This window comes from Melanaphis sacchari, unplaced genomic scaffold (assembly GCF_002803265.2).
Source record: "Melanaphis sacchari strain LSU unplaced genomic scaffold, SCAv2.0 Contig53_pilon_pilon, whole genome shotgun sequence".
In the NCBI taxonomy this organism is placed as follows: domain Eukaryota; kingdom Metazoa; phylum Arthropoda; class Insecta; order Hemiptera; family Aphididae; genus Melanaphis; species Melanaphis sacchari.
Genome location: NW_020271371.1, coordinates 1,860,052 through 1,876,869, shown reverse-complemented (window position 1 = coordinate 1,876,869; position 16,818 = coordinate 1,860,052). Strand labels below are relative to the sequence as shown.

Here is a 16,818-nt window from a genome sequence, read left to right as displayed (position 1 = left end):
AACATTTTACGTAATTTGTAACGATATTATGCATTTATAACATTTAGGATCAAGTGGAAAACAACGATAACAATATGGAAAGAAATGTGAATATTCAACTTTAGTAAATGCATGTTTACTAAGCAATATTTTATTTTTATGGTTCGTAAAAAATATAATTTCACCCCGTATTGTCGTACAAACAAAATTAACTAGTATAATCGCGTGAAATATGAGTCTGAAAAACCATTAAATAGTAGCTTGCCAATATTAATGTGGTGATGGTGATTTTTATTTGAAACTTACAGAAAGTGTTCTATTAAAAACCATTTTTCAATAGCTAGTATGTTCCTTTTACGGACACGTTTCCACTAAATTTAATTGATTTTCGTCGAAAAACCAATAAGCAGACATGATGAAATAATATAATCTTTACATCCAGTCTTAGAAGAAGAATTGTTCAACAATAGTATTCTTTATTCCAAATCCTCGGACCAACATGTTTCCCTTGATGATAAATGTAGTATTTCGACCAAAGTTAATGGACAAGAAAAATTTCCATAGGAAAACGCTTTAGTGAATACTTGTACACTAGCGAAAGTGTTCGCACATATAAACCAATACTTTTATATTATTTTCATCCAAAAAACCACCACAGTGATAGTTTTTTTTTTTTTTTTTATAGCCACACGTAGAAATGCTATACGATATATTGTACTTGAAAAAACAACTTAAATTTTAAATTAGTATCAAAAATTTCCAAGAAAAAAAAGAAAAAAATGCTTTTTAGTTAAACTGTGTAATAGTCTATATTAATATTCATAATAATATATTATATTATTGTTACTGGTCTTAACTTTTAATTTATATTATATATTATAATTACCATATCTACCATTAATAAAATTATGTAATAATGTTTTTATATATTCTTTACTAGAACAGAACTAGAATAAATTTTGTTTGTAAAAAATTGTAAATTCATTCAATTATACTATCTTATAAGTATTTACTGTTGTCATAATTATTGTATTTCAGAGTTAAATTATGAATTTTATGCTGTAGAATAATATTTATCATTTCATTCTATACAAAAATTTTATTTATATACATGTAATAATATGTTCTAACAATTTTATTGTAATTTTACAATTTTTTTTTTTTTTAAATTTAGATACCTATATGACTTGATAACACTAACATTTGATGTGTTAATGTTATTTTATTTTATAATTAACTTGTTTCCATACGAAATATTATGTTACAATTATTTGAAATATTATTGTTTATAATAATATTTTAGTCATATGATATACTATAAATCAAAGAATGGAACTAAAAAATTCAAACATCTCTGCGTTAAGTTAACAGCAAACAGCAGAGTTTATGTTCAATTTTTTTAATTTAATTATATTGAGTATATAATATTATGTTGTATACTAGTATATTTTCATAAAATGGTTTAAAAAATGTATTTATAGTTAAATGTTAGAATGAAACTATAAACTTTTATACCTTTGGGAGTAAATAAATTTTTGTAATCTCAATTCACGTATAAAATGTTTTAAAAAATTGGACTAAAAAATATTTTTACGTTTATTTTTTTTTTTTTTTAACTATAATGGTAAAATTATATGATTAATATTAATTCGTTTGTATAAAAAACTCAAATTTAAATTTAAAATTGTATTAATCACTTTGATGCAAATACAATTATTAATATCATGTTGAACGTAACACTAAAGGATAAAAGTAAATAATTACTTTCCCAATACCTGATTTATTATTATAATTACTAGGCATGTATTTAGTGCGTGAATGACAAGAAAAATATTAATTGAATATTTTTATTTATTGTGACCTAATTTACACAGGAATGAATAGAGGGATCAAATATCGGAGAAACCAAAATGGCGTTTGACGTCAATTGGAATTACTCAAGTTTCAAAATTCAATTGACATCTCCATACTGAACAATTTATAATAGAAAAAATAGGTAATTAAGATAATCTCATATGACATTAAATTTAAGTATAACTCATTTTCTTTAAAGATAGAATTTAAAAAATAAAATAATATCACATAAAAATGGGAAATGTTCCCCACACTAGTTAGTTCAAAATATTTAAAATCGATCAATGCTATTGGAATATTATAATATTATATATTATTTATATTGATAGAAAGAAATTATCTACAATATATATACTTAATAACTGATTAAGAAATAATCACGAACAGTGAGTTCAAAATTGATAGAAATATTTAAATTCTATATTATGATCAATTACCATTAACATATATGTTATTTGATAAAATGATGTATTTATTTATGTAAATAAAAAAAAATGATAACCTACTAGATATTAAAATATACAGGTTGAATTTACTACTGAAGTATAAGTAGGTATTTCATATTCTAATTATTTGAAATTTGATTTATTATATAAATTAAGTACTTAAAATAGCATTAAGTTATTTTTTTTTAAATTGAAAACTTGTTATAAAAAAATATTTAATTTTATTAAATGTTTAATTTTTTTAGTATTATTTTTATAAAACTTATACAATTGTACCTAACATTTTAGATTACATTGAATTTTGTTAGAGTATCTATTATTTTAGAATGTGTATTATAGTTTATTATCATAGGATATCATTCGATTAATTTTTCTGTAAAACCCATTGGTATTATATGTGTAATTAAATATTAAAAATTTATATTAAATATTCATTTAAAAAATAAAAATTTAAACTTATATTATTTGCATAAATATGAAAATTGTTATACATTTATAAACATAAATAAACAAAATGTTCTATTAATCTGATTTATTTAAACAAAATCTGAAGTTTCAATTTAAATGCTATTGTAATAATCTTGACTATAAAAATTTAGGTGTTCAATCATCTTAAGATTTATAGGTACATCATAAAGTATTTTAGAAATCAGTAAATTATATTTAGAAAACTTCGTTTATATTCAGTCAAGATTTTTAAAAGTGAATATTAAAATATGCTCTTTTGTTCAACTTTATTTTGATTTCGTTCATATTAAAATCTAAGTAGGAATTTTTATTAGCATAAAAAAAAAAAAAAAGTACAGTTTACAGTCGTATTTTATATAGATTTGTTTGTGTTTTGAATTGTTTTTGCTTGTATGTTATTGACTCAGAGAACACTAATGACAGCCAAAATACTTTTTATTTTGTTAAATTTATTTTGAATTTCGTTTTTTTCTTTTAATTATAATTACTTTAATAAAAAAAATTATATATATATATATATCATATGTTTAATTATTTAAGAATAGTTAAAAAAAGATAAAAAAAAATGATTGACAGGATCCATGACTCATGAGTTTGGTCAAATTAAGATTGGCGATATATAAGTTGATGAAAATCATGAGGATCATATTAAGTGTAATTAAAATAAGTCAGTAAAAATCTATGTCAAAATATTTAATGCATTAATAGAATAAAAATAAATAAAGAAACCGTATTTCGATAAAAATTAAACCTTAGCGTTTAAGCCAATAAACTCAATCATCCTTACCCCTTTAATTTATATATTTTAAAACATGTCCAAATAAGATCCCCAAAGACTTTAATTTACTGTGACATTTAACCAAACGAAGGACATAAATTTTAAAACTTAAGTGCCTCGCTACAATAACACAATCTAAAATAACAACAATAAAATGGTGTCGAACGATGCCGAGCTCAAAGGATTTATGATTTAATATATATTCAAATTCCAAATACAGTTTACGACCGTAATTATTGTTATAATAAGATATATTTACACTCGCATTTATTAAATTTAGTTACAAGGTATACTATATAATATAAATATATCCCAAACAGCGTATTTATCGATGCAAATCACTTAAGTGAGTACTTACCTGAGTGTAGGTCATCCAGCAACAGGGTTCTACTTGATTCGCGTCCAGACCCCAAAATTCCAATTCCTCTTCGAACAATGGCCCGCAAACATCCGTCGGGTAATGAAGTTTACCCGTCCTGGAAAACAAAACAACGCCGTTATATAAAGTTCAAACTTAAAATTGCATGATGAATTGCTGAATAATTTATTGAACTTTAATGAATATAAACGTAGTGAATTATTCGATATTATATGTACTTAAAGTATTTTTAACGGATTAAGGAAGTTCACGAGTAGATTAGATATAATATGCTAAAATATTTCAAAACAACAGGTATAATTGAAAAAAATATAATATTATAACAAATCTATGACGTTTCTACCAATATTAGTTATAGCTGTTATAACTAAAATGAGAATTTTCAATATAATATAAAAATTAAATTATTATTAAATTTCAAAATTTTAAATTGTTGAAAAAAATATGGCTATAGAATAATAATTGGTATGGAATTCATAACATTTTTCACAATGTTTAGCTAAAAACTTTTTCTCGTCACTTTTTCCATCTTTGAAATAAAAAAAAATATATCCTATACATTAAAGCAAAAAAAAAAAAAAACTAAAGCAAACTTTAGGATAAAATAATAAAAGCAGTATTTTAAAAACAAAATTGTATATGTAGATGTTTTCTTTTAAAAATATTAGGTATATATGTGTAATATTTAGAATATAACTATACAAAAAAAAATGAAGATAATAAGTTAGATTAAAATTCAGAATCACTTTATTGTAAAAACTGTATAATATAATTAAAAACATTTCATGTTTTTATCTAAAATGTATAGATAATAAATTAGTATACTACTTAAATTTATATAGAATGCTTCGAAATTTCTCTCTCCCAAATACCAATTATACTTCTCTGATAATATTTTCTTACGTTTGATTATACCAATTTCTAAACACAGTTAATCATTACTTAAATTTAAAAATACTTTTTATTTAGTTGAAAAATATAAATTATAAAAAAAATGTCGATCCTGGCTACAAAAACTGTCGTATCACCTTCATACTGCGACTCATATGTCTTTTTTAGCCACGGGCTCTCAACCTGCAGCATCCTTTGCACAAACAACATGGTATACACACACTATAAAAATAATGTTAGTTTTATTAATAGTATTAAGGTATAATTTATTTCATTTTTTTTTTTTTTTTTGTATCATATAAATAAAATATAAGACGATTAAAAATTTAAGATTTTACATAGATAGCATTTTAAGAACATTTGAAACGATTTTACCACTAGGTTTGTGACTTTTTGAGGCCGCGATTGCTTCTAATAACAATCAAAAATTTTGATCCGTATGATTTATAAACGTTGAACATTTATTTATAAGTAATTCAGATAATAAAAATGTTTTTTATTAAATCATTTTCATTTTGATCTAATCTAAATCTGCAGTTTGACAATTTTAAAAACTTTTATACAATGTAATTAATTATTAACATACGTACTTATTGTTGAATTGTAACCCAAGCCTCAGATTTAATGTTCAAATATTTATTTAGTTTAAAATTAAATTAAATTTTTGGATATTTTAATATTATGTACATCAAAATTTGAACTTTGTTTAGTATGTTAAGTTAATACAATAATGATAGTAATAAAATATTATTGTATCGGTTACAGGCGTACAGTGATTAAACTACACATTAAAAAAATTTTGTTTGATATGACTTTTTCTGTCGATAAAACATATAATCTATTAACACTTTGTTTTAATAGTTTTCTCTATGATATGAATGAACATGTATACCCACAGAATTGTGGAAATCATTAAAATATTAAATCTATAATATGTAGATTCTACAAATTTTATAATTTTAGACCACTCGCAAAAACAGACCCTACTATACGATACAATAATAAAATAATAAAAGCACATAGTACAGTTGAGATAGATTCGTAGCGGTGAGTGATCTATAGAAACAACGAAGCATTGTAACTTCTACGTGTTCGTATAGTATCATTACTAGTGTAACAAAGTTTTTGTGGTGTTGGAGTCACGTATTGTGAAACATATATATAGTATTTGGTACATTAAGTGTATATACAGGTAATCGTAATATGTACAGTACACAGAAACACATGCATAGGTCAATCTAATCATCGATTATCTGAGCAAAATCAATTGTACTGCATTTCTGAGTATTGTATTACATTTTTTCATATTTTACATATCACGCCATGATATATTATTATCGTCAACTAGCTGCGTATCACGCACATGAGCCCAATTTAACTGCAATCGATATACGGGATGATATTTTAACATGGACACGCACATTTTTTAAGTCATTGTTAAAAAAAAAAAAAATATATATATATATATATATATATATATATACTGTAAATAATTTAAAATAAAATATTACATAAAAATAATAATAAATATATTTTAATCATTGTGGTTTTTTAGTTTTCTAATATTTTTTTTTAATTCTCAGAATGTTTGTTGCCGAATGTTTGAATTGATTGAATTTTCACAAATTGATCACTCTGTATAAACTTTTATACTCGTCTACTGATGGCACCCTTTTATCTATGGCCTTTTTATTCTTTTTGATGCTCGTCTCTATGCTTGCTGCCTCGATGTTTTCCTTATCATGCTCTTCTGTACCACGATCTTCTGCACCACCACCTAACCCGGTTTAATGCCTTACTTGTCGTCTGAGATCGTATATGTGGATGGTAAATTCATTTCATTCTCCCTATCAAAGTGTACGCCACACAGACATGTATATATATAATATATATACATGTATAAAATATTATATTGTATATCACGTACAAGCTCTGACGACACCACCGCAAAACTGCAGGTCTCAGCTGCTAGCTTTGCCTGTATAATAATATATATACGACACGCGTATATCATACAAGACGACGTCGTAGTGCATTCCGATCTTCTATCCACACCACACCACATTCCGGAAATTATTATAAATTTTACCGGGATTAGAAAGAGAGAGATTAAAGAAAAAGAAGGATAGACACTATGCATATATAGGAGACCACTTTAATTAAAGTATGAACTACAATATTTTGAAATTTGGCATGATTTTTAAGAAAATATTAGCATATTTCACTTGAAAATACAACCATAAAATTAATCCTAACTTGTGCAATACTCACTGAAAAATGTTACCATTTTTAATGTGAATTATAATATTTACGTTATTAAATATTTCCCGAAACTGTGTCACATCGTTTATTGAGTTAACTATTATATTTACTTTTATTGAAATTTAATGATGTAATATTATCAATGTATTAGTATATATTATTTATTTTTACAAAATAATAATTTATAGTTTTTAAATATGTTAAATTATAAAAAAAACTATTTTTGTCATTCATAGTATTTAACAGGTAATAAAAATATCCTTAGGTATATAAGATTTTAATTTTTAAAATAATATTTTATTCAACATAATATCGAATCATTCAACATTTTTTTGTTAGCAAATATTTTGACCTTGTAGGATAAGTTCGCATATTTAATTTTTATTAGTATTAATCTAGTTGTGTTTTTAACAATTAAGTACATCTGTTACAGAAAATACTCACAATGAATATTAAACGTAGCTTCTATATGATAATATTTAGGATGTATTATGTTATTTTTTTAATAATGAAAAAAAATAATACTTTTACACATTTCTGTTTTTTTTTTTTTTTTTATGGATAGATTGTCCATGATATGATTTAATATAATTTGACATTTCATAAATAAACAAAATGTTATTTTTATTCTTTGGAAGTATACTGTTTCTTACTCTATATAAATCTATGTAAAACTCAGTTAAAAGTTTATTTTGAATTTAGTTAACTCGAAAATATATAGATCAATATTTTTGACGTTAATTTATTTATGTATAATGTAGCGGTAAAAGTATTTTTTATTGATCCAAAATTATCTATCAGACCATAAAACGTGATAATTCACAATTGAGTCATTCTGAATCTAGCAATCATGGTATATATTTAAGTGTTATGAAATTCTGAACGAAAAAACAAATTGTAATAAATCTTTTGATAATACGTTTGTACAGGAGAAATAGTATATATGCACAAACATTTTTAAAATATATGTAGCTTTTTTTTATTGTTTTATTATTTTTCTTCATTAATGAATTGAAAATATCATTATTTTATGATACCTAATAGAGAAACATATTGGTAGCGTAAGTGTTTTATTTCAATAAGTTTAATACCCTAATATGATGTTCAGTTTTTATTCAAATATCAAAAACGTTGCTATATAAAATATTTTATTTCATTATTCTCAGATTTTATGGACCGAAATAAGCAACAATGAATATGAAAAAGTTTCTAATTTAAAACCATCACCCACATCGATATTACACTCTGAGATTTTTCACAAATACGCATATATTACACATTTATTATAAATATAAAAAACATATTACCCATGATAAACATCAACATATAATTTATAAACAAAAATCATTCTCAAAATAAAAATCATTTCTAATAAAAATTAATATTACGTTAATACATTAAATATAATTTTATTGTTTAATCCCAAGGATTAAATTATTATATTTATATTATTAATTGATCATACTGTGCAGTAAAAAGTATGTGATCCGTTTATATTTTTGATAATCAAAGATTTTATAATATTGCAACAAATATTTTATTAAAAATTAAATGCCGTTTATCCATTTACGAGATTAATTTTTATTATCTCAAAAAGCACGGTTTTAAACTGGCACAGTTCAAATGATGGTAAAATATCAATTTTAAAAGCAAAAATATCATACTGTAAATAATTATCACTTTACCTAATAATAACAAAAATCTTTCATTATTTATTTATACTGTTTTTTCAGTTCTTTTGACTTCTTCTATTTTAAAATAAACTACTTGTGTTATTTATTAAAAATGAAAGCTCTCTTTTAATTACAGATAATGGTCTATATCATATTATAACGTGATACATAATACAGGGTGAACCACAGTATAAAGGTTAAGGTCAATGATATTTATGGCTTTGAACTTTTAATTTATACAAACTTCTAAACCGCCCAAAATGACTTAATGCGTTTAAAATGTAATTTTTATTATATAAAAAAATTCTTAAGAGGATATACAAATATTTGTTTGTATAATAAATAATTTAAAAACTTATTATTCAGAATACTTATACTTAGAGCATTATCTAGACAGTGATAATAAATTATAATAATAATAAACTAATTTTAAGTACACATTAAATATAATTTTACCAGAAAATGTCTGAATAGATTTCTATTAAATATTTTTTTTTGAATATTTTCTAAATTTGTTTGATTTTATCGACATACTAAAAAAAAAAAAACCAAATGTATTTTCAATAATTTATGTGGAAAAAACAATGATCATATACATGTATATTGTACATGTATATAATGTTACGGTGAAAGATGAATATTGGTGAATGTCGTCATTCTCCGGTGAATGACGTCTTTTACCAAAATGATTCAATTATGTAGGTAAATGATGTAAAAACCAGATTTTAAATTCAAATATACATCTTTCACCGGTCATTGATGTCATTAACCAAAACTATTGATAAATGATGATAAATCTCAAATAATACACTAATTTTTTTAGTATAGGTACTATTTATAATAATGATTTATTGTTGGTGGATGTTTCATTTTTTTATTTTAGGTATTTATTTGAATGGGATAATACGAGTAGGTTAACTAAAAATAATAAAATACATGCATATTACAAATTATTTATTTGTATAATTTTGGTTACCATGATATTTTGAACTGCACAACATTGAAGCTCATTTTTTAGTACCACAACTAGTACACTAATTTTCACAAATAATATTATAAAATACACATTCGTAGTAAATACAACTTGTTATAATATGCCCGTCGATACAACCTAATAAACTAAAAGATTATCTCATATTATTACTCGGGTTATCGACGTTATTGCTAGTTGGGATTTTCGTTTATCTATCTACTTCTGCATGATATTTTTAACTAATAAAGATTACTCGGTATCTACACGCTTATCCACTGATCGTTCACATCGACAAAAAAGTATTAAATATCATTCTCCAATTAAACTGGTAATTGACGACATTAACCGGGAAATGTCTGCATTTACAACGTTTACCAAATTTTAGGTAAATGATGTCATTTACCGGAGAATGACGTCTTTTACCACGTTTACATCATTCACCGTAACAAATGTAAATCGAACAATATTAAAATATCTATAATTTAGACACGATGCTTAATTTAACACCACAACTTGCATATGACTAGTCAGTTCATTTTAAATATAATATGCTAAATGAATGTACAAAAGCGCGTATCAAAATATTAATAATATTTGTTCTGTAGATACAAGTCTGCAGTAAAGATAAAAATAAGAGTACTATTAGTTTGTATAATACGTGAATGATTTATCATATTATTAATAAAAAAATGTTGTATAGTTTTGAATTTATATTTTTTTATAAGTCATACTAACTGGTTTACTGTTTTACATAGTTATATATACGATGTTTGTAGTTTTTAATTAATATGACAATATTCATACCTACTCAGATTGTGTATGAAAAGTTGTTCAACTTGTTTACATTATTGTTATAACCATGAATAATAATAAATATTTCTTCGACATTAAAACTATTTTAATAATATTAATTGATAACTAATATACTTAAAGTTAATGAGCTAAATTAACAACCCAGGTACTAAAATAAAATAATCAAAATTATAGTTTTAATGTTTTAATATTTTCTGATATATTAATAAATATTTTTGACAAATTTAGGGAACTTCAATTAAATCATTAAATAATTACAAAAATATAATTAATTTCATTAAACTGTCAAGTTAAATTTTTATCTTCGATATTGATATATTTATATATTGTAAGTCTTAATTAATATTTTTATCTATACGACTAAATATTGTTATATACTATGTATTTCACTACATATAATATATTATTATGCATTATATATATTTTAATTTCCAATACATTTCGAAGTAATTGTATGAATAAAACTGGATCAAACTGGTGTTAAAATATAATATAATTATTATATTATGATGATTCAAACCTACAAATATAATTTATATTTAATACTTATAATTACTATTTACTAATAATGTGCAGTTTATAGTTATATTAGTGTATATAATGTTAATATTCGTGGTTTATTTAATTTATTTATGCTAAATAATACCTCGAAAAAAATATTTAAGTTAATGTATTTTTAAAAATTTATCAAAAGTTAAAATTTTTTCTTATTTGATTTATAAATAAACCATTAAATTTATATAATTTTAATTTGAGTAATAAATCTAAGTTGAATTCAGTTATTTTTATTCGTAATGTTATTTTATCTATACAAAATAAATTTACTTATTTATAAATAATATATCAAAGTTAAAAAAATCCTCTATTTTTCCGTTTTTATTCTATCTCTCTTATTTTGATATATAAATATTATACATAATGATATACATAATATATAATGTTTCTGTGAGTGTGTGTTTTTTCGACAAAAAAATCAATATCATGTTAAAAACCCTACAAACATATTATCTAATATATTATATATATTTATATTATTTGATGTTTGTATATATGTAAAATATACATGTATACATATTCTTTATGGTATGACCAAATTTGTTGGGTTCACCGATAAATTGACAACCTGTCAATTTCTATGTTTGACAGCTGCTGTTTAAAGCGTATTAAACAACTGGGATACTTTGGTAGGCTTTCCACCGGGGTATGGAAATCGGTAGTGACACTGTGATGTAGTGAAAAAGAAAGTTCACGAGAGTTTTCAGAACAATTCTTTAACACCAACGTTAATACTGGAAGAGTTAGTGAGGTGAAAACAGAACAATTATCGTTATCTGTGAATTCTCATTTTTCCCAATAATAATAATAATAATAATGCAGCCATGGGTTCAACTTCGACTAGAATATTAAAACGGTTTTTTAATGGCTAGAATGAGGTTAAATGATTTGTAATATTATTATATATTATACACGGACTGTTGCTATCTATCAGTTTATATACTTAAAATGCGTAAAATAATAAAATAACTACCCAAAAAACAAATCTTATAAGAAAATATTTCACTTAATTAAAGTCATAATATGGTCACATGATATAATAATGATACATTATATTACATAAACACTTACTATGGGATAGTTTCAACAAAGTCCAATAATATATAAAGCAATAAAAATATTAATTCGAAACATAACGAAACATGATAAATATATATATTTAAATAGTGACGAAATCAATAAAAAGCTGAACCAAGGATATACAGAGATAAAAATCCTATATTTACCTTTTCTTAAATTACACCTTAATCCTGTAGATAAAATGTTTTCTATTGCTATATACGGCAATAATAAAATCACTACTAACTTACAATATTGAAAGTTATAGTTAGGACTTGTAACACCGGAAAAAATATACTAAAAAGTTAATTAAATTGATATATATATATATAGTAATCTATGAAATAAAAAACAAACTTATTTTAGACGAACGTTTGAATATTACTCAACGTTTGAGATAATTTAAGACTAATGTATTTCTTATTTAGGCGTATAAAATATTAAATTCTTACATTAATGTATCGTGACACAAATTGTTATCTTATTTCAATATAATAAAACTGTTCATCGAATATTATACGTACGATACAATTTTTCATTAAATAAGTTTTTACATTTGCTTAACATTAATTTACGCGTCTACAAGACAATTCTAGATTCTTTGAACAGCATTAAAACGGCGGATCAATATTGTGTACGCCATTTTCTGCAGCAGTCGTCAGTTTCCGACGACGAGAAAAATTGTTACATACATTGGTTCAAAAACGATAGTAATATCTTGCCGATTTATCGTCAGTTTTTGCGATAGTATTGGTTTTTATTGGTCACGCAAAAATCTGCGTTATATCTCCCACCAGTTTGATAAACGAAAATAATAATAGTACATCGAAATGATAACCTCAGTACCCACCTAATCTAACCATAATACCCCTAATAACATACCTATCTATTGCAGTACTTACGGAAATGAAATAAAAACGAAAACACCAAAACTTCCATTTTTACGAGTAGGCATAAAAATATGTTTTTATTTTTTACGCGGTAAAGCTTTTACTCAAACTAAAGTATGGCGAAATTCTAGTATTTTATTCTATATTGCTATACTCCTGGGAGTTTTTTTCTTATACAGTGGAGAGGAATTGTGCTATTAATGTTTTTATGTATAAGAGTATACAGTATGATTGTTTTATCGTTCAACGAGCAATATCTTAAAAAATACATAGAATTCATTTTTTTATTATTATTAAATTACAAGGTTGAAATCAGTATATTGATTGTAATATGCTTTAAAAATGTACTTAAAATAAACCCATAAATAAAATAAATAAATAAAAGAACTGTAATAAATATCATTATTTTTTAATGATACTAACTATCAATAAAATGTTTATTAACCATGAGATATTCGAACTAATAGATTTTAAATACAGGAACTACGTAATTAAAATATTAAAAATTATTTACAAATATACAAAAATATACTTTAAGTACTTTTGATATTTCATCCAAAAATAAGTTATGAAATTAATTTATAGATAACTTAACAAAAATAAGTGCATCAAAATTTCTATTATTATAATTTGTAATAGTTATAAAATTTTGAATAGCGTTCTTAAAATGTTTAAAACAACCATAATGTATTTTATATATTTTCGCAACTTCACGACAAAGGTATAACTCATATCCAAAATTTGTGAACACTGTCGGTACATTATTATTATCATCATTATTGTTTTAAAAGAGCTGCACCAAAGATAAAAACGAAAAATAATGACCCTTTATTATGCCATTGCCAGATGGACAAAAAGAGAAGTTAGAGGTGAGAAAAAAAATTAATATTAAACATGTTTATAGTATATTAATTTGATATACTTTTCGAAAGTATTAAAGGAGTACGATATGTGAATGAAGTTAAGAGTTTGACCTCACTCGTGATGTGGCTTGTGGGTCAGTTTGTTTGTGTTAAACATTTGTGTATGAATAATCAGTTAAACCTACCTCGTTAATATATTTTACCTTTTAACGTGAGGAATTTAATGTTTTTTTGGGGGGGTTTTTTAATTTTACAAAGCAGTGGTGGTTTCAGGGTTCAATTTTGAGTGAAGTGACTACATTTTTACATACATTTATATATAAAAACACAAATTTATATATAAAAATATTTAACTCGCTGAAAAGATTAACCAGTAGCAGCATTAAATAATTGCTATTGTTGCCTAAAATATACTACGTAGAGGTTATTTTCGTACATGTTTATATAATATATACACACAAATACGGACACATATATATATATATATATATATATATATACACAATTTTAGAGATATATAATATTATAATATTATACATATTAGTGTGAATACGAAACCACAGAAGTACAGTCTATGAGTCGACAAATACAAAATTAGAGTGATTACTGATCAGTAAATTGTGATAGAATCGATAAACGAAAATATGAAATACAAATATAAGACAGCTGCAGTGTTGTAATCAAAGACTCTCATGGTTGTAATTATTAGATATCGTTTATTTGATTTTGACGCAGTATCGCCGATACTGATGATAATTTCAACAATTAAATATGTGTATTTTCTTCGGCTGAAACACAGAGCCAATGTTTAATATGCCGACTCAATCATCGCCTATGGAGTGCATGTGCAATGCGTACGGTGCGTGTTAGTGCGGGTTACGTATAATTTAGTAATACTAAATATACCAGCACATGAGATAGGCACCGGCAGCGGATCGCTCTTATTGGTACGGTCGGAAGATTACGAGACCAGCCGACCGCTGGACAACAAAATCGTGACGTTTAGCCTGTCACAACCTATGTCCCGTCCTTGCAGTACGGCCGTACTCCCGCATTAACTGATAGAACAAAATACATTTTATATTAAAATAAATTCTTTTTTTCGACATTTTAGTATGACAGAATTCTGACTGTTAATAATACATTATACGAATGAGAGAAACAAAAATGTAATTTAATAATAACTAATTATTTTAATGCAACATGTTATTCTTTATCCAAAATTTTTAGGTGAGGCACCGCCTCACTTGCCTCACCCACAAAACCACCACTGCTACAAAGTCATTTTTATATTATTACTATTATGACTGCTACGGTAAAATGTAAATGAAACCAAGTTATAATACCAATGATTGACATAAAGTAGGCATTTAGTGAGTTGTGAGAGTTTTATGGAAGATTGATGAGTATAAAGTAATATTCCGACAGCTCACTGTCTAGAATAAAATAATAAATAAAAGAAGAAAACAAACTTCTGAAAAACGTAACTACATATTATATTTTATAAGACAAACTATATGAACGATATGTATTATACAGTATACACACACATTTATATATAGTATATAAATCACATACATACATAAATATTTGTTTAAAAATGAAACACTATTTTCATTTTTACTTGTAGAAAAACATAATCGATTAAAACTTATAAATATTTCATACATAAATTTTACAGGATATATTATATAAAATATTAATTTGATAAACTTTGTTTAACTATGAGCATATTATTTTTTTTAAATTAAGAAAAAAAGATTCATTTATTTAATGTTTAAAGGATTTTAAGATTTAAAAAAAATAAATATTATTTGATAAAAAAATAAAAAAATGTGAAATTTAAATTGTTATGACATATTTTTATTTTATATTCACACAATAAGTTTATTTTGGCCAAAGACTACTGTTGACTGTATTAAACCAAAAATCGCATAAATCAATAATCTGATGCATTAAAACTGGATAAAACAAACGCATACACACACACACACATACATATTATACTATAATAGTATAGTATATATTATTAGAGATACTTAATGTAAATGTATTTTTATTATAACTTTTTATACCAACAATGTTTTATATTATTCAACGTTGTTATTGTTTTTTTTTTTTTTTTTTATATATACTTTTAAATCCGATCAGCAGCTAATGCTGTGAATGGAATCATCGTGTTTCAGCTTAAGCTGATTATACATATAACAAATATAACAAAAATGTACACAAAAACCACAATAGTATTTTTAAATCTAAAAACTTAAATCTAATATTCATGTATATTGAAATTTGCATTGTAGTTTATACAAACTTCAAGAAGCTATAAATATTATTGTTTGACAGCTTAAAACATGGACTGTGATAATTTTAGTATCTGTGTATATTATGTTATGTGTAAAAATCTAGAATATTTTTTAACATATAACATAATATTAAGTTAATTTTTGACTGTTATTTAAAAAAAATAATACATTATTAAAGACATCTTCTTTATACAGATATATATAACTATAGTTAAAATGAAAAATATTTTAAATTTCATAATTTTATCACGCTGTATACATATACCACTAGATTAGATACAGTGATTATAAATGATTTAAAATTTAAAAAAAATTTCAGACATATTTAATTAACGTTTAACTAAAACAGTGTTTATAGTAGCATATTAATTATAATATTTAAGTTGAAAATTTTTTTGTTTAATTTGTTTATTTTAGAAATATTGTTCAATCTGTAGCTATTTTTTTTTCAATAACCACAAATAATGTTTAAAAGTAAATAAAATAAAATAAATTATATTAAAGAATTTAGTATTTATTTTTTATTTTTATTATATCATACATTATAGTGCACAATTTCTATGTTTGGAACATGCACGATTATGAAAAGAAAAAATAATTTACATTTTTTAGTTATCCAAAATTAAAAT

The 16,818-nt window shown here is 23.7% G+C and overlaps 1 protein-coding gene across 4 annotated transcripts in view; it reads right to left on the bottom strand.

The window, feature by feature from the left end:
* LOC112599609 (potassium voltage-gated channel protein Shaw) overlaps nucleotides 1-16,818 on the bottom strand; it is a 127,608-nt gene that overhangs the window by 54,097 nt on the left and 56,693 nt on the right. For all 4 annotated transcript variants that reach the window (XM_025346578.1, XM_025346581.1, XM_025346579.1 and 1 more), the window contains one exon: nucleotides 3,884-4,001. In XM_025346578.1, the coding sequence (XP_025202363.1) occupies nucleotides 3,884-4,001 (118 nt within the window). The remainder of the gene's footprint in view (nucleotides 1-3,883; nucleotides 4,002-16,818) is intronic.